Raw genomic sequence first — 24,500 nt, forward strand, 5'->3', positions numbered from 1 at the left:
TTCCCACCTGGACGCCGCCGCTACCAGACGCGCTTGGTCTATTGGGGTGCAATGAATCATTAAGTCATTTTGCACAGAATATTACCCCAGCTCCTTTGAATTTTGGGGTCGGACGGAGAATTTTCGTTGAGGCAAACCTGGACCCAGGCGTTTCTGGACTCAATTAAGCACGTAACCTCGCAGTTTGTTGGCGGAAGCCTTAGGATACTGCCTACGAGGTTGACCGTGCTGTAGATTGAGGACAAAAAGGCCGGAATGCTATGGCTGATATACTGCTGACGCCTAGACCACCATGTCTGATGGGGAGGATAGCTTGGGTCCAGGCATTGTGGGTGAGATGGACGTTGAGAATGGATTGAAGAAGATTTTTAAGATCAGAATCTATTGACATCAACTGATTATGGAATTTCCAAGCCGGACAGCAGCGAAGTACGTATGTAAATTTAGGAATGAAAAGGCAATATTTCAAAATACAGATGGCGTAGTGGGTGTCTAAGCTCAGGAGCCTATCTGTACATGAGTTGAACTTTGAGATTAAATTTTGGAAAAAGGATTGGGTGTTTTTTTTTTCATAAACTGTACTTTTGTGTTTACTTTCAATTATTATTTTTTTCTTTGTGAATCTTTATTTTATTTATGAAAATGTTAACTGTTGACACACTAAGAAGGTATTTTAGTGAGGAGCGGTATTATAAAGGTTTCATTTCAACTGAAAAAATATTTCAAATATTTTCCCAACAGATCACAATGTTTTTTGCAACGGTTTTATTTTTGTTGCTTTGAAACAATTTACAAAACAAGACGTATTAAATAATTTAAAGTAATCAACGAAGTTAAAATACTTATATGTGATCATGAATAAATCACAGCTCTTATTAATAATTATGCCAAACTGTTTACAAAGCAACAAAATCTCTGAGAAGCAAATTGTTTAAAGAGATTAAAGTAATTTGTTCAGTTTGTAATTTTCTTTATAAATTATTACAAAGCAAAGAAACTTATTGAAAAATAAGGTGATTTGTTGGGAAACTACCTAAAGTATTTTTTCAGTTGAATCGAATCGCGCGATCGGTTGCAACAAATCGCACGGCAATTTAAGCAAGGGAAACTAATATCAAAGTATTAAAGGTCATATCAGTTTCCACTACCAACCGACCACGCGATCAGAGTATACATACCCCCATAAAATATTTATATAATAATAGCAGCGTTGTTATAAACTAAGAGTTTTGAGTTAGGCCAATGATACTCTTTTGTGAGACAGTGAAGTTTTGATTAAGATTTGTTTTCTAGTGTTAAGTACAAACTTTTTTGTTACAAAACCATAAACAATGGGACAATAAAGTAAAATTGTGACAATGACCTTGTCAAATTATTGCAAAATAATACAAACTAAATGTCTGTACAATAGTGAATTTTAATTGAATCTTATAATTCTACTAATTTTAAGTACGAATAAAATAAAATAATAACTTGTGCTATGTAAATAGCGATCTAAAATCATTCCTAGCACCTTTCACAGTTCATGCTGTTAAACATCGATTGTATCCTGGGCTGCGTTTTACAGTGATTCTATGAAATTGGATTACAATCTGTTGTTTCAGTCTTAAAATCTGTTATTACGTCACGTATTTTCGACAACTTCATAGCAAGTGGTTGTGTGAGGTTAGGGATATTCGAGCTCGATTTTAATATCGATGTCGACGAAATATAGCAATTTTTAAAGATGAAATTAATTTAATTAGATAAAATATTCAACAAAAATATCAGTGCCTATTGGCTATTTGAAAGTAACTCTCTACGTTCTTGGATTTCAATTGCATTCAATTTTCGGTTACATCCTGTATAATCGTATAATGTAATCTTATAGGTCAATTGACGCAATTTACGAAATATTAATAATTATTTTAAATTAGGTGACTGTTCAATTTGAAAGTAAATTTCGAAAATGTTTAGCATTTAGAAAGCAGTATTTAGTAATAAACTGCATATACATTAATATTCAAATATAACCGTGCAGATCTCGAGAAAGGATAACCTGAATGATAAATAAATAATTAAACAGTGAAAATATTCATTTAACAAATTTTGTTTGAGAAGTTTTTTGTTCAAACTGGTTAGTTTGGTTTCTTTATTTGGAAATTTTATTGGTTTGTTACCTAATATTGCCTAACCGTCATAATGTTTTGGTAAAAATATTTACGTAACATCATATTATAGTTAGACCTATCTTTCGTTTACATATTTTGACTGAATAGCATTTTATTTCCAACAAGGGAAAATTAAAGTAAATTTATTAAATAAGTTCCCCATAATTAGTGGGACCAAAGAGTGTTGTGGTTATACTTAGTTATAATACTAAGTATAACCACAGTAGAATGTTATTAACCGTTTGCAATGCAATGATGCTGAGTCAAATGTTTACACTAATGGATATACTAAATTAGAGACAATTAGTGAAAATAATTGCTGTTAGTTAATTTGAATACATTATTAGAATAACAAATTTTTTTTATGGTACAGTGACGGGGCGAACAAGTTGTGGCCCTGGTGGTAAGCGACGCGCCTGTCCATAACAGTTGCAGTGCTACTCAGAGCTTTAAATCGTAAAGGTTTGAGGGGCACTGCCACTGCACCCGTCCGTTGATAAGTCTCATGTGCCTGTAATTTCACCAGCGCTCTTACCCTTGAAATCCGGAACGCAGCAATGCTCACATTACTGCTTGGGGCAGAAATAGATAGGTTTAAAGTACTTCCCTGGAACTCTTTCACAAGGAGATCTACTGCTACTAAAATTACATTTTTATCCTTGCATCGAAGGAGGTTTAAACCAGGGTTATAAGTGATAATTATATTGATATTTATTGTGTTTATTTAATTTTCTCACTGTTTTTCATTTTTAGTAAAAAATTAGAAAGACGTAATGATGATGAATCAACATGGATAATTATTATGATAATTATCAAAAAAATAATGATATTAATAATTATCAAAGAAAATTGTTATCTTGATAATTTAACTATGGTTTAAATAAAAAATGTAACGTAAGGACAGGTCATTTTATTACAACTAGGTATAACAGAATTATATCTCACAATGATAAAATTTACATGCCTCGTAGACGTTATTGAAAAATTACAATAGCAAAGAACAAAACAATTTTGACGATTAAATTGATGGATGATGTAGCCCGACGACTTGATAAAAAAAATGTGGGTATCTAACAGTATTTTGCAAATAACATTCATTGTACATAATATATGTCATAGATCATTATAGTTTTTTATGCGTCTAGGCACACGCCCACGAACATATAATTTAAATGGGGATAAACGGTGCATACTCATTTGTATGTGACCTTGATAAATATAAATTATAACAGTAACAGTTTGATGTATTATTGAATCAATTAAACAAATAGGAGAACATTTTAATCATGGATATTTTATATAATTACCTACTCCTCGATTTAGGCTTTGCGAATTGGTTTGAATTGTCTTAAAACAGTGATCGGCTTATCGAGAAGTGTTGTTAGTGATATACGTTATCTATAATAATCTGAACCATGCCTGGTACCATCTACGGTGTAAACAAACAGGTAACCTTAACAACTTATTTTTTGCTCGACAGTCTTTCTTTATTAATTTCATTTTCCATTTCAATTAAAGTGACGTCAATCAAAAACAAACATTCGTTAATATTTGTTCAAATGAAATGCGATTGAGCTAATAAGCGAGCTGTATAAATTGTATTTTAAGGTAGATATAGATGTATGAATGCTGATTGATTCGAAACCGACACACCTGCGAAGGTGTTCTGTGCCAAGTCGCCCACTATCATACCAATAATAGGTATTACCCGTTAATCGGCCCATATTATTTGTAGACTTGACTGTTGCTACTTTTTAGTATTTTGTAAACATTGACATGAGACATTGAATGGAATATTTGTGTAGTGTTGATTATGTTGTTTCTATTAATTTTATGGCTTTCAATCAAAACAATAACAAACCAGGAAGATATTGCAGACTTAAAGGTCAGATTACCATTTATTTTACTCTATTTTAAAGATTTGGGTTTTACTGAATATCGCCCATACGTTTTTTATAGGTACAGTGTTATTTATTCTGAGCCATAGTAGTATGCATTTTAGAAGGTGTAGCTTCGATGAATGCTTTTAACACACTTCTGAACTATCGGGTCAGACAAATTGAAATGGCTATGGATTAGTTTCAGTACAATAACCTTTCCAAGATTATTCAATAATTTGCCACTGCGAAACAACTTCATTTGGCCGATCGAGTAGCTCTAGTAATAAACATGTTCGTAAGTAATATACATCGTATCTGCTACCTCTGTATGAAGAGTTAGGACGGTCAATGGACTTATCGCTAATTGATGCAAAACTTCTTATCTTAAGATAGAATATCTAAAGATAAGATAAAATAAATATCTAATATATGTTTGGATCAATGACCGGAATTCACGCGAGACCAAAATAAACCGCGCCTGAAGAATGGGAACAGTTACAAAAGATGTCATAAAACTAAATTCGGAAGATTGATGTCAATTGAACTACGGAACAACTTACATATTTTGTGTGTCAGAGTAGATCCTAAGAGTTTCTACACGGGAACGTGAATCAATACCTGTAATAGAAGAAAGTCAATTAGCAAAATAAAGAATAGATAGAAACTTGAGAGCACAAAAAACAAAATCATGTTTTCCAAAAGATAACGTTAAACGACGTAAGCAATAAAACAGTGACGATCAACCTCTAAATACCGGGAAAGAGAATTGCCATGGGAACATATGTTACAGCTATTCGCAGTGTATGACTCGATAATCTTTTCTCGTTGACGTGGGTGTTTTAATTTATTGAGACTGATATTCCAGTGGTTTAATAGTGAAATAATAACTTCAATCGCGAATATTAAGCTGTGTTGTAAAGTTCCACCAACTTCCAATTTCACGCTTAAAATGAAGCGTAACAGCATGGCAGTGGGTTAACGACTTGTCTCTTTTTAGTTTTTCATTCTTTTTTCATCGAGTTTTGTCAAGGATAATTTGCCTACTCATTCTACTAGAATGGTATTTAAAAATAATTTTGTAATAAACCTATTTACGGGTGGTTTGCTATAAATATTGTACCAGTAAGACCGCGTCTTTCGCAAGCTTACAGAATTGGAATCTGGCTAAATACTTCCTTGTATAAATAATGATGTAAGAGAGGTACGGTCAGCAACCGGGTACGTAATCAATATTAAGACTCAGGTTATATCTATTCCAGGCATCATTAATCGCAGGAGCGTATAAATAAGAAAGTTTAACGTATGTGGAAGTTTTATATTATGAGAAAGTATATTATAGCAATCCATATACTCTGTATAATGTAAGTCTCCTTAACAAGCACGAATCTAGAAATGTAGTTTGTGATATACTAGGCAGTATCAGTTTTATGCGAAAGAAGCAATATTTTTCCCGTATTATTTCCGTCATAATATGTTTGTATTATTTAAATGAGGATAATGTTCGGTGAAGTGGATCGTATTCGGGCTTGTATACTTAACAAGTCTAAAATATTTCACGCCACTCACACATCACTCTGACCCGGTTGTCGCTGAAGTGAGTAAATTTAGCCGACTAGTGACAGCTTTGGCTTCCGTCTTTTTATTTTCGTACATCGTTGCCAGTCTAGCGATCCTGCTATGACTTACGTTTGTTTGCATTCTCATCTGATCAAAGGTGAGGATGTGACACTTTTGCCTGAAAATGCCTGTTCCCTCTGACCATAAAGATTATCTAAGTCGTTCGGGAGGTACAGCACCTGCCGGACAACAAAAGACCGAGTCTTGCTGGAAAAAGCAAAGTGATGTGATTCAGTCGGCCACGAGAAAACGCAATGTCTCAGGTTTGCTGGAGTGACTCTGTGGAAGTGGACCTGCGCCAACTTCAAGCCATTATTGGCAAAAAAAGAAAGTGGCAGAATCTCGTTTCGGAGGCATATTTTGGGTTGCTGAATCAGTGGAGTGCGTGAATTACCGGAAATAAAGATTCTTAGTGTATCAAAATACTAAAAATAAAAAAAAATTAACGTGTTCTTTCACTGATCTCTCTTTTAAGGAGAGTTCTTCAGGCTGGTCCAATGCGGGTTGTGGATTTCAAACGTTTTCTAAGAGCTGTAAATCTTTCATAACGATATTTATCTTCACATCAGCGAGAGGCATTGCTATTAAACATACAAAAATGAAATTTAGCAATCAAAGTTGTCGTGACATGCTGCCACAGGAATCCGAATCGTCGACGTCTCAATTAAACATTCTGCCACTGCTGAGCTATCACGGTTTTCTTTTTCACTGAATATTAATCTTCTGTCGCGAATTTCAATGCAACCGATTAGTTTAATCCTAATAACGATGTTGTAATCATTGTGTTACAAAATGTTCTTGTCATAATTAAGAGTCACTATCGCCCATTGTGTTTTCGCTTTTACAGAAGCAAGTCGTGTGAAGAAGCAATGGAAAGCCGCACAGCTTATGTTACCAGTCGTTTCACTTTTACCTCTCTATACTGCATCTACCAGCTATTTATTGCTTCTCTTATTAATATTAATTTCATGCCAATGGAAATTCGAGAACATTAAATAAGCAGAAATGCACAGTTGTAAAATTACAGCAATTTGATTCTCGTTAATGTGAAATGCCTTATCCGCATTAACAATTTTCTTGGGTATTGCGATTATTTGTGTAGGAAACTTAGGGTCGTAGTCCAGAACTCAATGCTCAAGTGAGGACTTGAGTATGATTTAATGCACTAGAAATCATACTCAACTCCTTGCCATTAGAGTCGTATTTCCAGTGCTTTAAATCATACTCAAGTCCTGACTTGAGCATTGAGTAGAGTTCTGGAACACGACTCTTAAATTGGTTACTGAGAAACTAATGGGACAGGTCATACAATGTAGTAGTATTATCGTTTGAATTGCTATTTAAAGTCAAAACTTTATAATCCATTTAACACCATACTAGAAAATTAAATTGCGGACTTGTTAACTGAAATTGGTCGTTAAATACGTACATGATCTTATTTGTTATGGCCTGTTACTTTATTCAGACTTAACTGGTTCTCTGTAGCCGTAGATAAACAGTGTAACCCTAAAAAGCTGGTTTTACGGTCTTTGTTTGTCTATCTAAACCAGGGCTGTATATCTTGTTCCGCTCGAAAAGTAACAATGACAGAATATTGCCGAGTTTGTCCCGTGTCACTTACCTAACTATGTTTGTATTTGTTTAGTAAATTACTGAGAGGCCTTTAATTTAGTGGCATAGATTTTAAAATGAAATTTGTAATAATAATAATAATAATAACAACGCACACACTCAACATAGTTCAGCACTAAGGAAACCCTGTGTAGCGGGTGTCATGCACACACACATAAACAACCACAAATTACTTACACCCAAACTCACGAGAGAAATAAATGTAGACTATACAAATATTTCTCTCGGGCCGGGAATCGAAGCTGGGACCTCAGCGTGGCAGACTCGCAGGGTAACCGTTCGACCACAGAGGCATTTAAGGTTGTTATCTAACTTTTTTTTATGATTTCAAGTGACAATAGAAACAAGTCGTGCGCCAGTAGGTAAGCGGCACGGCTACCCATTATAATATGTCAATCTAAGCCGTAAAGTTGAGAAGTTCTTCCATGTGCCTGTAGTTTCACCCTTCGTTTTCGTAACTGGAACGCAGTAATGCTTACATTACTGGCGGCAGTAGGTAATAGGTATAGTGGCAGTACTTCCCTGGACGAACTCTTTCACAAGGAGCTCCATTGCCACTTACTTGACAATGAACATGTGGAGTGCACAATATATCAAAAGATAGACAAGTAAATTGTAAGCGCTGCAGACAAAAACGAAATCTTTCGAAATTGTTGTGTTTTTATAGTATACATAAATGTTGATGCAAGAATTAATTGTAAAGTAGATATTTCCTCAAGAACATTAAATTTAATAAAGAAATCTCGATTAACTTTATTGCTTATTTGGCATTTAATTTTATTAAAATTTTATGGACTGCGTAGGACTTAGAAGGAATTCGCGGACTGGCATTCAATAGTTTTAGTTCCGTTTTTAGAGTGTTCAGTGCCCGAAAAGTGAACGGATTAGCCCACATAGAGTCTGCATTCGTCCTTGTTTCGATGCCGTGGATATTGCATACGATACAATGCGATTTGAAGCTATTGTTTGCGTTTTTCCTTCGAACCTTTCATCTTTAAGTGGGTGCTCAATTTGCATACAGCAATTATCTGTCAAGGTAACCGGATAGCTGTTTTCAATTGAGACAATTTAATTTAATTGGCTCGATAACGGTTATAGGTAAAGGATTCTGTTTGATGAAAACATCAAGTAATAACCTATAGTAAAATACGTATCAAACATTTTTACCTATTATATCACATAAATCCCGCACAGTTGTACGTCAATATTTTTTTGTTATGGATATTATATTATATTATATATTATATTATATTATTTTTTCAAAACAATGTGGTAGGTGTTTAGAGTAGACTACGGTGCCCAAAGGAATGTGTACGGTCAGTCATGACTATAATACAAATGGTGGCACGTACTGGTCGTTCTATACAATATGCTATACCCAGTTAACGTATGCCACTTGCCTAATTTACATCATAATATAATATGTGGTGTTATATCAGAAAAGACTTTTAAAACTACAGAGTAAGTATTGAAACATTAATTAATACTATGAAGGTAAAATTGCGACTGTGCTGTGTGTACTGCCTTCGAAGTAAATAAAGTTTAAAATTTTGATACGTTATTAAAAACAAAGTTTAACTCGGTCGCATAAGGCTTTAGATACGTCTGTCGCAATGACGCGCGAGTTTGTGAAGCGACAGCTGTGTAATGCTGATGCGACTCCTACTAGTCAATGCGCGTGAAGTCCTAGTGTCGTATGTCGCCGGTACAGCCGTTAATCTGTCTTTGAAAATATCGATTTTTAGCCGTTTCTGACCGCCGACGCCTGTACACAAAAAGGACTGTTAAGGTGGCGACACGTAGACTTTGCTGATAGCACACCGACAAATTCATATAACATCCACGGCTGAAGGGCAAATGGGTTACGCCATGGAGTGGGGCTACATAAAGTCACACGTGAGACTAGAGCCGATGACGTCGTTTTTATTTTGAAACTCGAACAAATTCCGCCAATATTGTAGCAACTCATGTCTCTGAGCAATAATCTGAGAGTATTTGGGTCAATGCAATTGTTACAAAACAATGTAAATAAAAAAATCTATTGTTTTCCTTCAATCTTAAGGCTAGTGCTTTTGTGATCGATTTACTTATTTTTGTTGCGGTTACATAGCTGGTAATCGGTTTTGTGTTTTATTATTGGTGATTACCATCTCATGGTAAGTGATGAATGAATTAGTCGTGGACATGCGAATATGGTGCCTATTCAACTTTGTCTTAAACAAGTCCTTGTTGTATTTATTATAGGATAAATACGTTGAGTGAGAGCCGACTACTTTGCTGGTAATATTAGAGCGGAAGTAAAGCGCTTTGTGCGTTAATTTATATAACCAATTTTGGTGACATATCACAGCAAAAGTGTGGTTACCACACACTGAAGGTGGAAAGGGAAAACCCGTTTATACCAATTTCAGTAGCCTCTTGTGTATTTGTTAACAGCCATAATTTTATGTAGTGTAGTAGGTACTAATCAAGGGTATACAGGTGACATTGAGTTTTAGAAAACGCCCCTAGTTATTTTGAGGAACTGGAATGCATAAACAATTAGATTGCATGAAGGTGAAACGTGTCCTAAAGATAATAACAGTCATGAGAAAACATTCCACAATTTAAATTCAGAGTAAAATAAATATTATTTAGCTAAGTAAACAAGGGAAATAATTAGCTATTGAACCACCCACGTAAAGTAACATTTTGGACGATCGCCACTTCGTTTTGAAGAACAATAACGTCGTGTTTTATGTCGAAGACCTGTCGACGAATGTCTATCAACAATACAATATGAAAAACTCAGGTTTAATGAAAAAATAACACAAAGACAAACAAAAACCATGTAAATGTATCGTATGTCGCAAGGGAGCGACACTTCAAAGGGATGATGAAAGTAAGTGACAGCGTTTATTAACACTAGAGTAAAACGTCCATGCCAGTCTTGCTCCCTAATGTCACTGATTGATTAGTAAGGAATTTAAAATGGTGATAAAACCATAGACTTAGTATAATGGATGAAACATTCTAGAAGATCAATCTATAGAGCTTGGAACATTGGTTTCGTAGTCTATGTTATTCAATCAAATAACAGAAAACATCCCAGTTAAAAAAAATATTTAATCTAAAAATAAGCATGTTTTTAAAAATAAAAAATCATATTAACCACGATTCTTTTGTATTTTGAAAAGCCTGAAATTTCATCTGAATTATGTGTAAAACTGTGAGTTGTGAGTGGATCTTCAATATGATAGGAGACCACTAATAGTGAAAATTGGTCTAAATCAAAGTCGTTCAGGGCTATAATATTTGCAGACAAAACCATTGAGTGGTAGATGGCACCTTGAGTGGCGGATGGCACAGAAAATATCTTGATGACAGATAGGAACTGGCGAGATGGAGTGACGAACCTGCGAAAGGTTGCTGGCAGCAGATAAATGCGACAAGCTAAGGACCGGGCGTAATGGCGCATATTGGGAGAGCCTACGTTCAGCAGCGGATCGCGATAGGCAACTGATGACATTAGAGCGAACAATCGAAAATTTACCCAATATTAAAACAACTATTCGGAATTATAGCCTCTTAAGCTACTAGTACAGTTGGAAGAGTTTTTTCCACATTTGGCATTGTTCACACTAAATTACTCAACCGACTGGGAAGAGAAAAAAGCCGGAAAATTAGTTTTTTTATACTTATTTTTCATATTTATATAATTTAATGGATTGATACAGCAGAGTTACAGAGTGATATGTGATGGGATTTACTAAGTTGTTAAATGTGATTTATTGTCAAAGACTGAAATTAGAGACACTTGATTTAATAATTGATTTTTATTTATAAAGCTTTCGATTATATTATTATAAGTATTAATAATATTTAATAGGTATGTAATAATGTAATGGCAATCCAAATTATCCTGAATGAAGAATGGACTTTCTATTGCACAATATTATTTTAAAAAGTAAGTTACAAGATTGCTGAGAATGCAGTATTATTGGCAGTGTGTCCGATATTATAGTAGATGTTCAGATAAGTCACGCTTGATAATCAAGGTTATCCGGCTGTTAGATCGATTGTAGATCGCCCTAGGGCTGTAGAAAGTCTTATTTAATAAACCGACAGAAGTAGTCATTATAATAAAATAAAATTATGAATAATGTGGTCGTGTGATGACATTAATGCAATTATGTAAATTTTGTGAAGTCTTTTCTAGTTGAACGAACTTAATTTGAAACGCCATTCGCCATCGTGACGTCACTCCCGTTTTCTAAGGTGATAATGACGTTTGCCGATAGCCGGACTGTAATGGGATAATGCACAACAGTAACTTTGTTACCGAAAAAGCTGTAAAATATCGTTATAGTATAATAAGACAAGTAGCGTAACTCTATACAAACGTACCCGTAAAAATAAAGTGCACGCCGGTCGCGCGACATGTACGTACGCACTCATTCGCGTAATTTTGCGGTGCGCTCGAGTTGCACAGCGCGGGTCATGTTCAGGCAAATTCGCATTCATTTCTATTCTATGATCATACTCCCATAATCGAGATACTAATCTCTGATGATGGTCAAAATATGCATTGTTAGAAGGTTATTTCAATATATAACACTGTGATGCATACCTTACATTTATAAATTATGTCTTGCAACTTGTAAGTACAACTAAAGTAAGAATGTGTCAACCCTAGAGATGTCAACCTCCGAGAGACTTGTAGGCATTGATATGCCCAACAGGCGAGAGTTGCACTATGCGTTATCATACTATGATTTCGTACTGTTATAATTCCTAATACATCCAAGAATATAATTAATACATACTTATAATAAGGCATGATAGAAACGATAGAAACTCACAATTATCAAGAATGTTTATTCTTGTTATACAACTATTGGTATTGAGCACATACAACCTCAAATGGCTTTGAATGATTCCGCATAACAGTGAAAGTGTTGAATTAATCACTTTGGAAAAAATATATGTATAGTAAAATCGAGGATATACACTGATTAGTACATGGTTTGAAAACCCGATTAATAAAAAAATTTCACGATAGAAAAAAAAACAAACCATTGTAAATAAAAAAAATTGAATTCGAGCTGAGGTAATATCGACATACCAATGTCCCAATCTATCGTGCGATTCTTGTAGGCTTATATTATTACACCTTTCTCATCTCTATAAGCAATGATCTTATATATAAGTTGTCTATAAGATAGTGACATTTGTCAATGTGAAGTAAGATTTAGAGTAAAGTTTTTGTAGAGCTCCTTGTAAAAGATTTCGTTCAGCCACCTTACCTGTTTCTGCCGCCAAGCAGTAATGTGAGCAGTATTGCGTTCCGGTCTTGAAGAGTAAGGGTGTTGAAATTACTGGCACATAGGATTAGTCAAGTTATGTCTCAGGGTGACGCACTGGCAGTGCCCCTCAGATCTTTGCCATTTAAAGCTCTGCAACTGACATGGATAGGCGTGTCGTTAATCACTAGGCGCACGACTTGTTCGTCCCGATGCCTGATGCCATAAAAAAAAGTAAACGGTTGTTGCAATTTAGATTTAATTTGGAAGAAAGAGAAGTTTGACTGTTAGTAAAGGTGTTTTTTGTGTGAAGAGTGTAGCCCTTAACCACTTTCTATCACTCTTAATTGTGAAATCTAACTAAGACATTTATAGTAAATGGAGTCTGACTCCAGACATCCTGTTGAAGGATGAAAACGACTTCGCAACACGATCCATATTCGCCACACAATGAACTGTCGAGACAGTGATCTATCCGTTCCTTTTTAGGACGTAATCTGAGGCTGAACTAGATTTATTTGAAATGGAAGTCTTTTGCTATTTTCTACTAAGCAACGTATAAGTACTTTTGGAAGTGTTATCACGTACCTACATCTTGTCTTCAAATGCGTGTTGAAGAGTTTTTGACTTAAAGTAGGGTAATGTCTGTTTTTATTCATCGAATTTAAATTGTTATCTTTAAAGTATTTTTTTACAAAGTTGCGCAACAGAAAACCAGTTTTGTGACAGATATAAAGCGTCACATTCATTACCGAACTCGTTGGCCATGTTAGCCAACGTGTTTGCAATTAATGCTTAGATTAGCTTAGCTATTAGATATGTCGGTTAACATTTGTGTTATTTTCATTTATTTTAGTTTTTTTAGTTTACTTTATTGTTAGTTTGTGTATATTGTCAATGCATTTAACTAATGCTTTTTAATAATTACATGAAGTCGTATTTTTTATTATCTGTAGAAAATTCACAGCGCTAATGCACTTTGTATAATAATTTTATTCTGTCACCTACAATTAGTTCGTAGTACACACAAAATACTACGTCTTGTTAATTCATGTGAATAACGTAACAAATTTGTAGATGCAAGCAATTTATATAATAAGCGTCTTTAAATTTATACTTGCTCGCGGATGAATGTTACTTTAATTCATTATGGTTGAATAATGTCAACAATGCCTAAGCCTGTGTAACGGTACCATAATCTATCGTTGACGCGACTACCGTTAATTCCATAGCCGTTGTGTAATACTGACACACCTAATAACATCAAGAACATGAATTGCGTACAGTTGGCAGATGATCATGTTGATGCAATACAGCACGTTGGCGGAAACGTCCTACGGTCGTGTGTCCGTTTATTGACACTGCACGGTAGGGATGCACGTTTGAAGAAAACATCGATGTTTTTTTCGATGTAATGCATCGCGCTTTGGCATCGATGTATTACGATGCATCGAAAAAAAACATCGATGTTTTCCATACATCGTTTCTTTTTTTAAATATGTACTGTACATATTTAAAAACGATGTATGATTTTACCTTAATAGGTCAAGGGTGCGTTTTTTAAGGAACAAAGTTATCTTTGTAAAGGGGATGATGAAATAAAATATAGTACATTGTAATTAATAATAACTTTAATTCCAAAAATCTCTTATTTATTATCTATATCTATTTTCTTAAATCAATTCAAAAATCCCAATGATTTTTAGGCAGGCTATGTAAAAACAAAATTTTATTTAGTCTTTTTCCTTTGAGTCTGTTTCTTTGTTGATTTAATACCTGCGCCGCTTTGGAAAATAATCTTTCAGAGGGCACAGATGTGCCCACCATAGTCAAAAACTTAAACGCAATTTTATATAATTTCGGAAACTGAATTTTAATATCTTTCCAAACTTCTAACGGATTTTCGTTTAATCTTGCCACTGGACTTCTGAGATAAATAGAAAGTTCATCACTCAGGCTGCCTTCAGATTTGTTAGACTTCCAGTTGTGACGTACTAACTTATGGTGATCACTCCATAGTGAAAAATCTTCTTCAATTTTATCAGATTTATCCGAGTCGGAATCCATTTGGTCTACGCTCTGTAACTCAATCTTCATTATTTGTTTTATTTTTGAAACAGCATTCGCACAAGCTGTAGCATCGTTGAAGTGCATTTTTTTGAAACGTGGGTCCAAAATACAGGCAATAGCAATAGGAATCACATGTTCAATGGCACCCATTCTCCTGTTAATTTCTTTTAGTATTAGCTTCTGCATCTCCTTAGCCAAAGGTTCTTCAATTACAAGTGAATTAATTTTAGAAAGCATGCAGTAGATCAACGGAATAATTTTACTGCTTGTGCAGTATTGGTCACCAGAGATATCCTTTGTTGCAGCTTCTAGGGGTCGAAGTAATTGGAGAACTGATGACATGACGGATAACTCTGATCCGCTTAGCATGGGAGGCGCATTATTGTGACGAAACAGAATATCGTTCAGAACACTTCTTAGTTCAAGAAATCTTTGTATCATATAGTAGGTACTGTTCCATCTAGTGGGCACGTCCTGAATTAATTTTGTCTCAGCAGTTGTAGCTTTGCGCAATTCGTCACTTGCAATACAACTTTGCTTGAACCACGTGACTATAGCTTTCATTTTTGAAACTAATATCTGTACTTCTGTGCAAGTCAAAGCGCCTTGGGCCACTAAATTTAGTGTGTGGGCAAAACAAGGAATATGTTTTTTTTTCCCAAATGCTAATTCCACCGCCTTGACCATATTGGCTGCATTGTCAGTTACAACAGCTGACACTTTCTCTTTGTGTATTCCCCATGCCTCACAAGTTTTTATGAGCTCTGCAGCAATATAGTCAGATGTGTGTCTTTGATTTAGTTCATAAACTCCAAGCGTCACAGCGTATAACTCGATATCAAAACCAAAATGTGCCGTCACACCCAAAAAACTTTTCATATTCATGGTATCTGACCAAATATCAGTTGTTAAAGTTATATATTCTATAGTAGACAACTTTGTTTTGAAATTTGTCGACAGAGCTTCAAATTTTTGGTCTAGCCAACGCGTAATGGATGTTCTGCTAGGTATTTTATAATGAGGTGCTACAACTTTCATTAAATTATGAAATCCTTCATTTTCCACAATTGAAAACGGCTGATGGTCTTTACAAATCATATATAAAATACAGTTGTTTATTTTTCTAGTCTTGTCACCAGATGGAGAAAAAGCATCAATTTCTGTAAAAGAAGCTGTAATGGTCTTTTGACGCTTTAAAGGGAGTATCATTTGACTCTCTTGTTCTGTATCTATATTGCGAGTTTCGGCACAGTCTTTTGAACTATCTTGTGATGACGTTTCTGCACACTTCACAACACTACTCGTAGATGGCTTGCACAAGTCTGAATCATTATCAGACGCAGATGTCTCTTTAGTTTTCGAATGTCCTTTTTCTAATATACCAGATTTTGGCTTAGGAACAATTTCTAAATAAGAAGATTTGTGAATATTACGAATATGTCCCATTAAATTGGTCGTATTTCCTGCAGATCTAATAATTTTCAGGCATAGTTTGCATTTTGAAGACTTGTCATCAATTTTGTTAAAAAATTTCCACACAGAACTTGTTTTCTTAGGTGCCATATTGAAATAAAACTATCTGAAATAGAAATTAATAACAAAGTAAGAATAATAATCATAAATAGTTTATTATAAAAACGTTCAACGATCGATAAGAATAATTAGGTAAATTCTAACTTCTATCACATCCCTATTATTATGATCATCGTGATATTTTATTTACTGAACATAAGCATGAACATAATTATGTACATTATAACGTGCCTCCCTAGTTGATTACGATATAGTCAAAGTTAAAACCATGTAACATGAGTGAAAAATTAAGTTTGAAAGAGTATTTTTGGGACAATTTACTTACCTGCGATAATTGTTTGAATGAAAGTCTAAAACTACTTTTCAGCATGCTCCGATAATACTAATTAATATTTTATGCAGTTTTAATAGGTAACTGTTCGCTCAATAACTGAAAAACCATTCGAAAAACCCAATTCACACACCACATCAGTCGTATGTCAATTGTCATCCATTGTGGCTTGTGGTTTGGTTATGGTTATATTATTTTTTAATTTATTCTGGCTTGGAAACTGTGACTATTAGCTGTTTTTTAAAGTTCCTATTCACGGTACTTTCTCTAATTGACAATTAATACTTTTTCGATGCATCGGAACTAAAACATCGATGTATCGAATGAGTCAAGAGACATACAATACATCGGTTTTTTCGATGCATCGTTCCAAAAACATCGAATGTTTTTAATACATCGATGTATATCGTGCATCCCTACTGCACGGAATTTGACACTGGACATACAGCGGCATACCGAAATCAGTGCCAATTAACGCCGATACTCTTACTTCTTGATTAGTCATCGAATTTAAACAGCTCGACAATACATAAACTTTCCAAATTATTGGTATGCTCATTCGAAATTCGAATTAAGTTTCTGACGCAGCTGTTTTATGTATTTGTAGATGATTCACTAATTCACTCGTTAAATTTTGCTCTACACGCGACTGACGCCTAACCCTCGGGTTCCCGCGTAACAGGGGGGTCTAAATTAATAATAACTGGTCAGACAGCCCCCCTGAGCCCGCAAGCCGCCGGCAGCAGGGTTTATCTACGAAGATAATCGTTGACGATAGCATATCCAACACGTGGGTACGATGGGGACAGCTATACGCAGATATAGATATAGTTTAATGCACGACTGTAAAGCAGTTCGCGTTTAAGGAACAACGTTTAAGTCTTGTAGTATTTATCTTCCAAGAAAAAAAAGGTTGCAAGCGTCTTATTGCTTGTTAATTAGAAATGGAAAAATATAATGAATAATCGGTCAAGAATTTACGAAAGACGTCTCCGTGCAGTCAAAGCCGTCGCGACGGAAATAAATTTAGTGTTACGATTTTCTAATTATAAATAGCAAGTGAGTGTAAGCATTTCGCGTAGGTGGAGGCAGGGTCGGAAATAACTGAAATAAAAGGTGTTGGCATGGGTCGAGAGCCCGGCCTGCACCGTGGCTGCGGTCCATGGGGGCGGAGGATGCCGTTTGTCTCTGTCTGTTTCACTATTATACTCTACTATTATATTATATTTCAATGCTTCGAAAAACAAAAACATTCACAAAATCTTTTGTGATTGTGGTTCAATGCTCCATGGTATCTAAATTGTGCGAAATTTAAAGTAATGTATAAATATAAAAAAAATTCAATCATAATTCTAGAAGCCGTTTTTCAAGGTCATTGGAAACTTGTCTTTGAACCGGCTTCGAGTTGGAAATCCACCGTTAGGCATTCTTCGTTGAAAATCTATCAACTTGTATTTGGTACTTGGTGTAACGGGCTGGTGTCCGCAACTCGACGACAATTTGTATTTATAAAAGAATGTTTTCCTTATGTGTTATTCGGTCATTAATGTACAAAAAGTGTATTTTATTTATTTAGCAATTGATGCCTTTTTCTCCTTTCAAATGGAGCTCTCTATTGGACGTCAACAGTAAACGTAGAACTAATTATTACGTAAATTGATAGTGTCTTACAGTGGTCTTATGTACAAAAACATTGGTGTCTTTGTAATAACTATGTTTTCTTAAGTAATTATAAACCATTATTATTATCATTTAATACACTCGCTGATCAGTAGCTATTACGTGCGTGATGATAAAGATTTCGCAGGTATCATTACGTACTATACTCAAATTAAACAAAATACAGTAGAATCTCAGATAACAAGGGAGCTATAAGGCAACAATATTAAAAGTAAGAGTACTAAAGTAGTAAACATTGTTACGGATAAAACAAGGTTGACATAGAACGCGGCGCGCACGCACCTGGGTGCAGCGAGTGGGCGGGCCTATCTCCACGCACACTTTGGAAACAGAACTAACGAATAATGAGACATGCCACGATAAAAGACGAGATACAGTTGAGTAACACTTTGTTTACAAGGTTTTGAGGGAAAGGTTTCTTTTATAGTCGTCAATTGTTTATTTAGCCTATTACATAAGTAATTTCATTGCTAAAGGGTTAATTAAAGGTACAATGGCGGAGCTAGGATTTCATACATTGGCAATTTTTATTGGTTTCTAAAAAAAGTGATTACCTTATTAATAATGCATATAAGCACTTAATTTTTGATTTACTTAGATTTGGGTTTTCGGGATTTTCCAAACGATAATCATTATTGTTATGATCGCTGATTGACATCTGTTTACATTACACTTAAAAACGTTGCATAAATGACAAGTTTTAATGGTGAACCGTATAATTAGCAAGAATTAAAACCTAAAATCAGAGAATCTTTCAAGGTTGTGATAAAATTAAAAATCATTCACATTTAATTAAGTGCGTATAAAATGTGAAGTGTCTATGATTTGGTGTGTCTACGTGCTTATTGGGATTGTCCCTAGAAACCGGTCCATTTAAAATGATATTATTGACGTGGGTTACACTGCGTGTACACTGCTGTAGGTGCCAAAGACTCTTGCGTCAAAATTCTTCGGTTCACTTTGATTGAGGCTTATAAAACTTAAAAGGAGATTGTGAGAATTGTTAATCGGTGATTGCGGTGTAAATATGGCATTGAGTACGTCTTAACATTGTGATTGTTTACCTAAAACTTTTGCGGTTTTCATCTGAAATCTCACTGCAAAATGCATTCGAAAATTACTAGTTTTGGTTCTGGGACAGCTCAGACTTTTACTTCAATGTGAATAGGGTCATCCAGCTACACCTTAGATATACATATCTTGCGCTGTCGGTAGAAATGCATTTAATGCATTAGCTATGTCTTCCTTCCAGCCCAATCCGTATTCTCGTAAAACTATGTTTTCGTAGTCATATCACGTATGCGCTTATATCGGAGACAGGTTTAAATTAATTAACGTTCGTTACGATCAGAATTGGAGACACGCTAACCGATATTTAGTGTCTTTATAGATAAGGCTAACGATGGAAGATTTGGATTGAAAATTTGATGATTTTAATATTTCAAGTCAAATTATCCTTATTTCGCCTTTGTTTTGTTTTACCGCTTTGCTTTTTGTTGTTGGTTAATTTTCTTCTGCTGATGTGGAGACTAAAATTGTAATTTATGAACTTTTACATTGTACTTTCCAACGCCAAGCCAAGCCTTAATTACACTTTTCACAATCCTTTCATGTTTATGTTTGTATGGATCGTGGGTCGCAGGTCTACTCTATGAACTGGAAAGTGGTTCTCGAATGTAGCTCAAAGCAGGCGCAGCGATAACGCTCGCTTAGAAAGTTCCATTTCTCCGTCCATTACGTTAATGTAAATTTATTCCAAACAACAGATATCATGTCGTAGTTCATATTCAAGACCGCTTATGTTTTTTAGTGACAGGTTTCTGGCGGTAAATGGCAATGCATAGTGTGTTTGAACATTTTAGTAATTTTGATGAAGTTTCTAACGCATTTGATGAAAATTCTGACAAAAATATTTAAATGAAAAGGTATGTGTATTAAGTATATTGTGAATGATAGACACAACACAAAATATACTTTATATTGCAAATAATTGTGACTAGTGATTGCAAATGAAAAGGGGTAGTGTTTATCTACCCCATAAGGGGAAATAAGCTCGATAGTGTGTTCCATGTTATGTACACGTCGAAAGATGGAATAAAATTTGTAATAAAAATCTGTTTCCCATGAAGTAGGTAGTAGAGTATACAATAATTTGACTTACTCGTTTCACAAGAAGTGTAAATGCAAATCATTAAACATGGAGCTGAGGTTCTTACACCTAATACATTGAACGGAAATAAAAACAAACGTCGCTGTAGTAAATTCCAGAGAACCAATAGTACTATGTGTCGGGTTACCATTGTATGGTAAAGAAATAGCCGCAGGTTAATAGACGGGAAGTGAAAACAATGTGCTACCAACACCACGGGCTATGCGAAGGATGTGGTTTTTGGGAAGCGTACAAAAGACTTAGAAAGAAAAAGCAATTCCATTGAATGAAATTCAAAATGATATTTGAAATATCTATGTCAAAAGTTATAAAATACATATATTGTAGAAAAAAATTACCCAAAAAGAAAAATTGGATCTGTTTTCTATTATAGCACACTACAAAAAGTTTCATTTATTTCATTTTTCTACAAAAACTAAAGAGATGAAAATCACACGGTCCCACAAAATGTTTTTGAACTCGTGCCAATATTGAGCTAACAACGACTAGGAAAAAATAGTTTTGTCAACGTTATATAAGCAAAGCGCTACACTACGTCATATTTAGTCTTAAAAATTTGGAGTTCCAAGAAGCTGAACACAATTTGAACAGCTCACGACAATACGTGTCTATTTAAAAAGAACATTTTAAATGCAATTCATACTTACATACATACTTAAGTACGTGGCTTATGGCTTATCAAATGTCATTGACCTCCAGCTCACAGGAATTACGCGAAAGGTATGCCAAGGTGATAATTCTTTACTTAATGTCGAAGGGAACGCTTTTAGGACGCTCGAACCAGGATTCGAGAAGACTTTGAAGAGATTAACCAGTTAAACCGGGATTGTTTTTTGTCGTCGGATACAGAAACACTTAAATCGTTGCCATGCCTTTTGAGATAGTAAACGTGGAAATGTTCATGGAAGTCTGAGCATTCGTACCTACTATAATACCTCTACCTTGTTTTACAAAAGAATGCATATATGTAAACATAATTATGAATCATTTATACTGATAATAGTGGCTTGCCTTCGCTTAACTGCACTCTTTGTTTGCTGTCGGTTATTCATGGTTTAACGTTGAAGCTAAGTCATTGGAAATATCATAAACAGAGAGTTATGAGCTCCACGTAAATCATTAACCAGTTCCACCTAGTCGTCCTCACTTTCACGCCTGATTTCTAGTGTGAACAGGCGGATCTGACTTTTGACAAAGTATGCTTCGCAGTTCACTAAGAAATGTATAAAGTTTCCCACATGCATGCTAAGATTTGTGACTGTGACATCAATGTAAGTAAGTTAAATAAATGAAGGTGGAATATTTATGAGTTCTTTTAGAAAGCTATTATTTAGTATTACTTTTGGATTATTTCGAAAGAAGTTTGTAAAAAGATGAATTTGAGATGGGTGTGCTAGTAACCTCTATACAGAAGACTAATTCCAGGCGGTTGAAATATGACTGGTCAGGTGACTTTTCCACGCAGACGTATTCAAGTTGGTTGGCCGCGACATTGACCCGCCACACACGATCGGTCCATGCTGTAGTGTCGCAGCCTCTTTGTTTATATCCTGCAATGCCTACTGTATCAACAGCCTCTTAGTGAACTTCGTATTACCTCTTACAGTGTGTTTGGATCCCTGGTTTTTTTAGCGTAACTTCATAATTACATTTGGATAGTGGGAGATATTCTATTGTGTTTATAAATAAGAAAAATTAAACAATATGTATTTTCGTTTTGTAATCATTGATAAATCTTAGTAAAAATCTGACGAAACGAAAATTTGACTTTGAAGTAAAAAAGGATAAAAAGATTTGCTTGAGGCTTGTAAGATCTACACAAATAATTTTATAAGTATCTACGAAAATAGTTCGTAAGACCAGCTCCTTATTATAACATCAGTAAGATAAATACATAAGAAATATTATTATTCTCATAGGAAGAATGGGTTTTGTATTTAATATGGGAAATGTACTCAAAGACGATTGTTAAGCTGTAAATGAATAAATTAAATAGTGTGCACGGCGAATGGAGAGGTGCTCTCGTAACTTGTTAATGACATTCCGCTCGAGTTGCGCTCACAGGGTGCGTCAGAGTATTCGTCACGGAAGTGCAGGTCCCCCACGTAAGTAGCAACATTCAAGATGCTTTTTACGTAGACAGAACCCGATTTCCTGAAATACGGGATTCATGGTGACGTAAAGTCGGACGCCCGCGCTTTCAGCGGCGCCTGCGCTGGACCCATTTTAGGACATGACTAACGGAAATTCGACTCCTATCTCTCTTGCCTGCTCGCTCCCGTGGGATGCGGCGTGCGTTCGTCTCGCTCGCACTAAAAGCTCCAAGAAATCTTTTAATAGTGTCCACGGCCGCGATCCACTTTCAACTAGCGGCGGGAAATGTGCAAGATTAATCAAGATTTTTAAAAATTTGCGCGGTTTGCCAGATTTTCGAATTATTTAAGTTCGTATATGCGTTACTGAATGACCTTATCCGTATTGATTCTTGACTACCAGGTAAAATATGACATAATTATATAAACCATAACTTTTTATCTCGAATTGTATTGTTTTCTTTATATCTGAAAAATCCAGGATAGTACCAAATGCATTCGGTAATTTATTTATCGGGATGATGTTGTGAACCTAAAAATAGATTCATAATCTGTTGAATTTATATCTGCACCGGCAATTTATAGACCCGGCGGTGATCAGATGTAGTACGGGCATAGTAAAGATGCATAATAATTTTCTATACCTTTTGCGTTATATATAGGTAGATAAAATATTGAATTCAATATATACACAAACATGATTCACCGTTTCATGACAAGATAAGGTTCCGATGATACTTCACAACGTGTTCGATTATTTTCACACGTAAGTTGTGTTTGTAGTTTGCTACCCGTTTGTGTCCTGTCTGTTAACGTAGGTGAGTAGGTAGGACTGACCTTTTTCTGTTGCTTCTCCCAAGCCGGGTCTAGGAGACCCTCACGCTCCCACTCCTCCTCCTGTTCCATGTACCCGTCAGGGTAGCCATCATAGTTATTTGTTATCACCCCGTTGTCCATCATCATGGTCACCGCACTGACCGTCGATTCGATGTTCGTTCGAGCCTATGACCGCGAACTCGCGTGTTGTTCGCTCCGCGCACTGACAAGCAGCCGGCCCCGCGCCCGCTGCGAGAAGACTGGCGCACCAGCGCTTGCAGCGGTAGCGTGAGGAACTTCAATACAACGTTCCATTTCACTCGTCTACTTGCCAATGAGCTAAGCGCATTAATGTAGCAACATCCTTCGGAAAAAAAGCCATCGAATACCATACGATAAAATTAAATTACATGTTCGTTCTCTGTTTCTGTACTAATCCTGTATTTTTTATGTGCTAAGTAATATCAAGCACTCACTTAATACTTTTCGATATTACAAATTACTACCCTGTGTAAACAATGTAAAGTTCTGACTTCAATATGAAATGACAGTACAAAGTTCCGACATAACCCCTGAGTCTTAATGGGCTCAGGGGTATCTATAAAAATTCCCCCCCGTCAAAAAAAAGGTTTCAATACCTGGGTGGTATACGTTAGAGTATGCAAATAGCTTTGTGATCTTTGTGAAATGCAATAAATTATTAGGAATGTAAATATTATGCACACTATATGCTTTTTATAATGAGCGACCACCTTATTATTTTTCTTATGTGGATGTAAATTTAAAAATATCCCTTCGACATTGAATTTTCAAATACTGCTTGAAATTCAATAATTTCATTCATTTCGGAATTTATTTTCGCGCCCTGTTCAACATTCCATTTCATAATACTTTTTTATAGGGTTTGAATTTAAACTACTGTTTATTTTGGGAAATGACTGTGATTCTTGAATTTAAAATTCTAGTTAAAATAAAACGATAAAATAATACACAAAAAAATTTATTTACCACATAATTTCATTGAACAATAATAATCTTGCTCATGCAAAATAACACTTCATAATAATTATGATTTATTTATATTCTTTGAAGATCCCACATAGTATTAACATACATATTAGCAACATCCACGATCACAGGAAGGTTAACATTTTGGAATAGAAAACTTATTTATTCATCGAAAAGTTTGGTGTTTCTATAAATTAAACCTAATTTAAATACACACACGGATGAGTATTACATATAT

At 35.1% G+C, this 24,500-nt stretch overlaps 1 protein-coding gene across 3 annotated transcripts in view; it reads right to left on the bottom strand.

Annotated features, from left to right (window-relative positions):
• Window positions 1–23,486, bottom strand: part of LOC113239712 (alpha-actinin, sarcomeric) — a 44,980-nt gene extending 21,494 nt beyond the window's left edge. For 2 of the 3 annotated variants that reach the window (XM_026476801.1, XM_026476800.1), the window contains exon 1: window positions 23,276–23,485. In XM_026476801.1, coding sequence (XP_026332586.1) covers window positions 23,276–23,401 — 126 coding nt within the window. In that variant the 5' untranslated portion in view covers window positions 23,402–23,485. Of the gene's footprint in view, window positions 1–23,275 lie in introns of all 3 variants that reach the window. The other variant, XM_026476803.1, reaches the window with a different exon arrangement.
• Window positions 23,487–24,500: the final 1,014 nt, after the last annotated feature.

Source organism: Hyposmocoma kahamanoa, unplaced genomic scaffold, assembly GCF_003589595.1.
Source record: "Hyposmocoma kahamanoa isolate Upper Pololo Valley unplaced genomic scaffold, ASM358959v1 114, whole genome shotgun sequence".
Taxonomy (NCBI): domain Eukaryota; kingdom Metazoa; phylum Arthropoda; class Insecta; order Lepidoptera; family Cosmopterigidae; genus Hyposmocoma; species Hyposmocoma kahamanoa.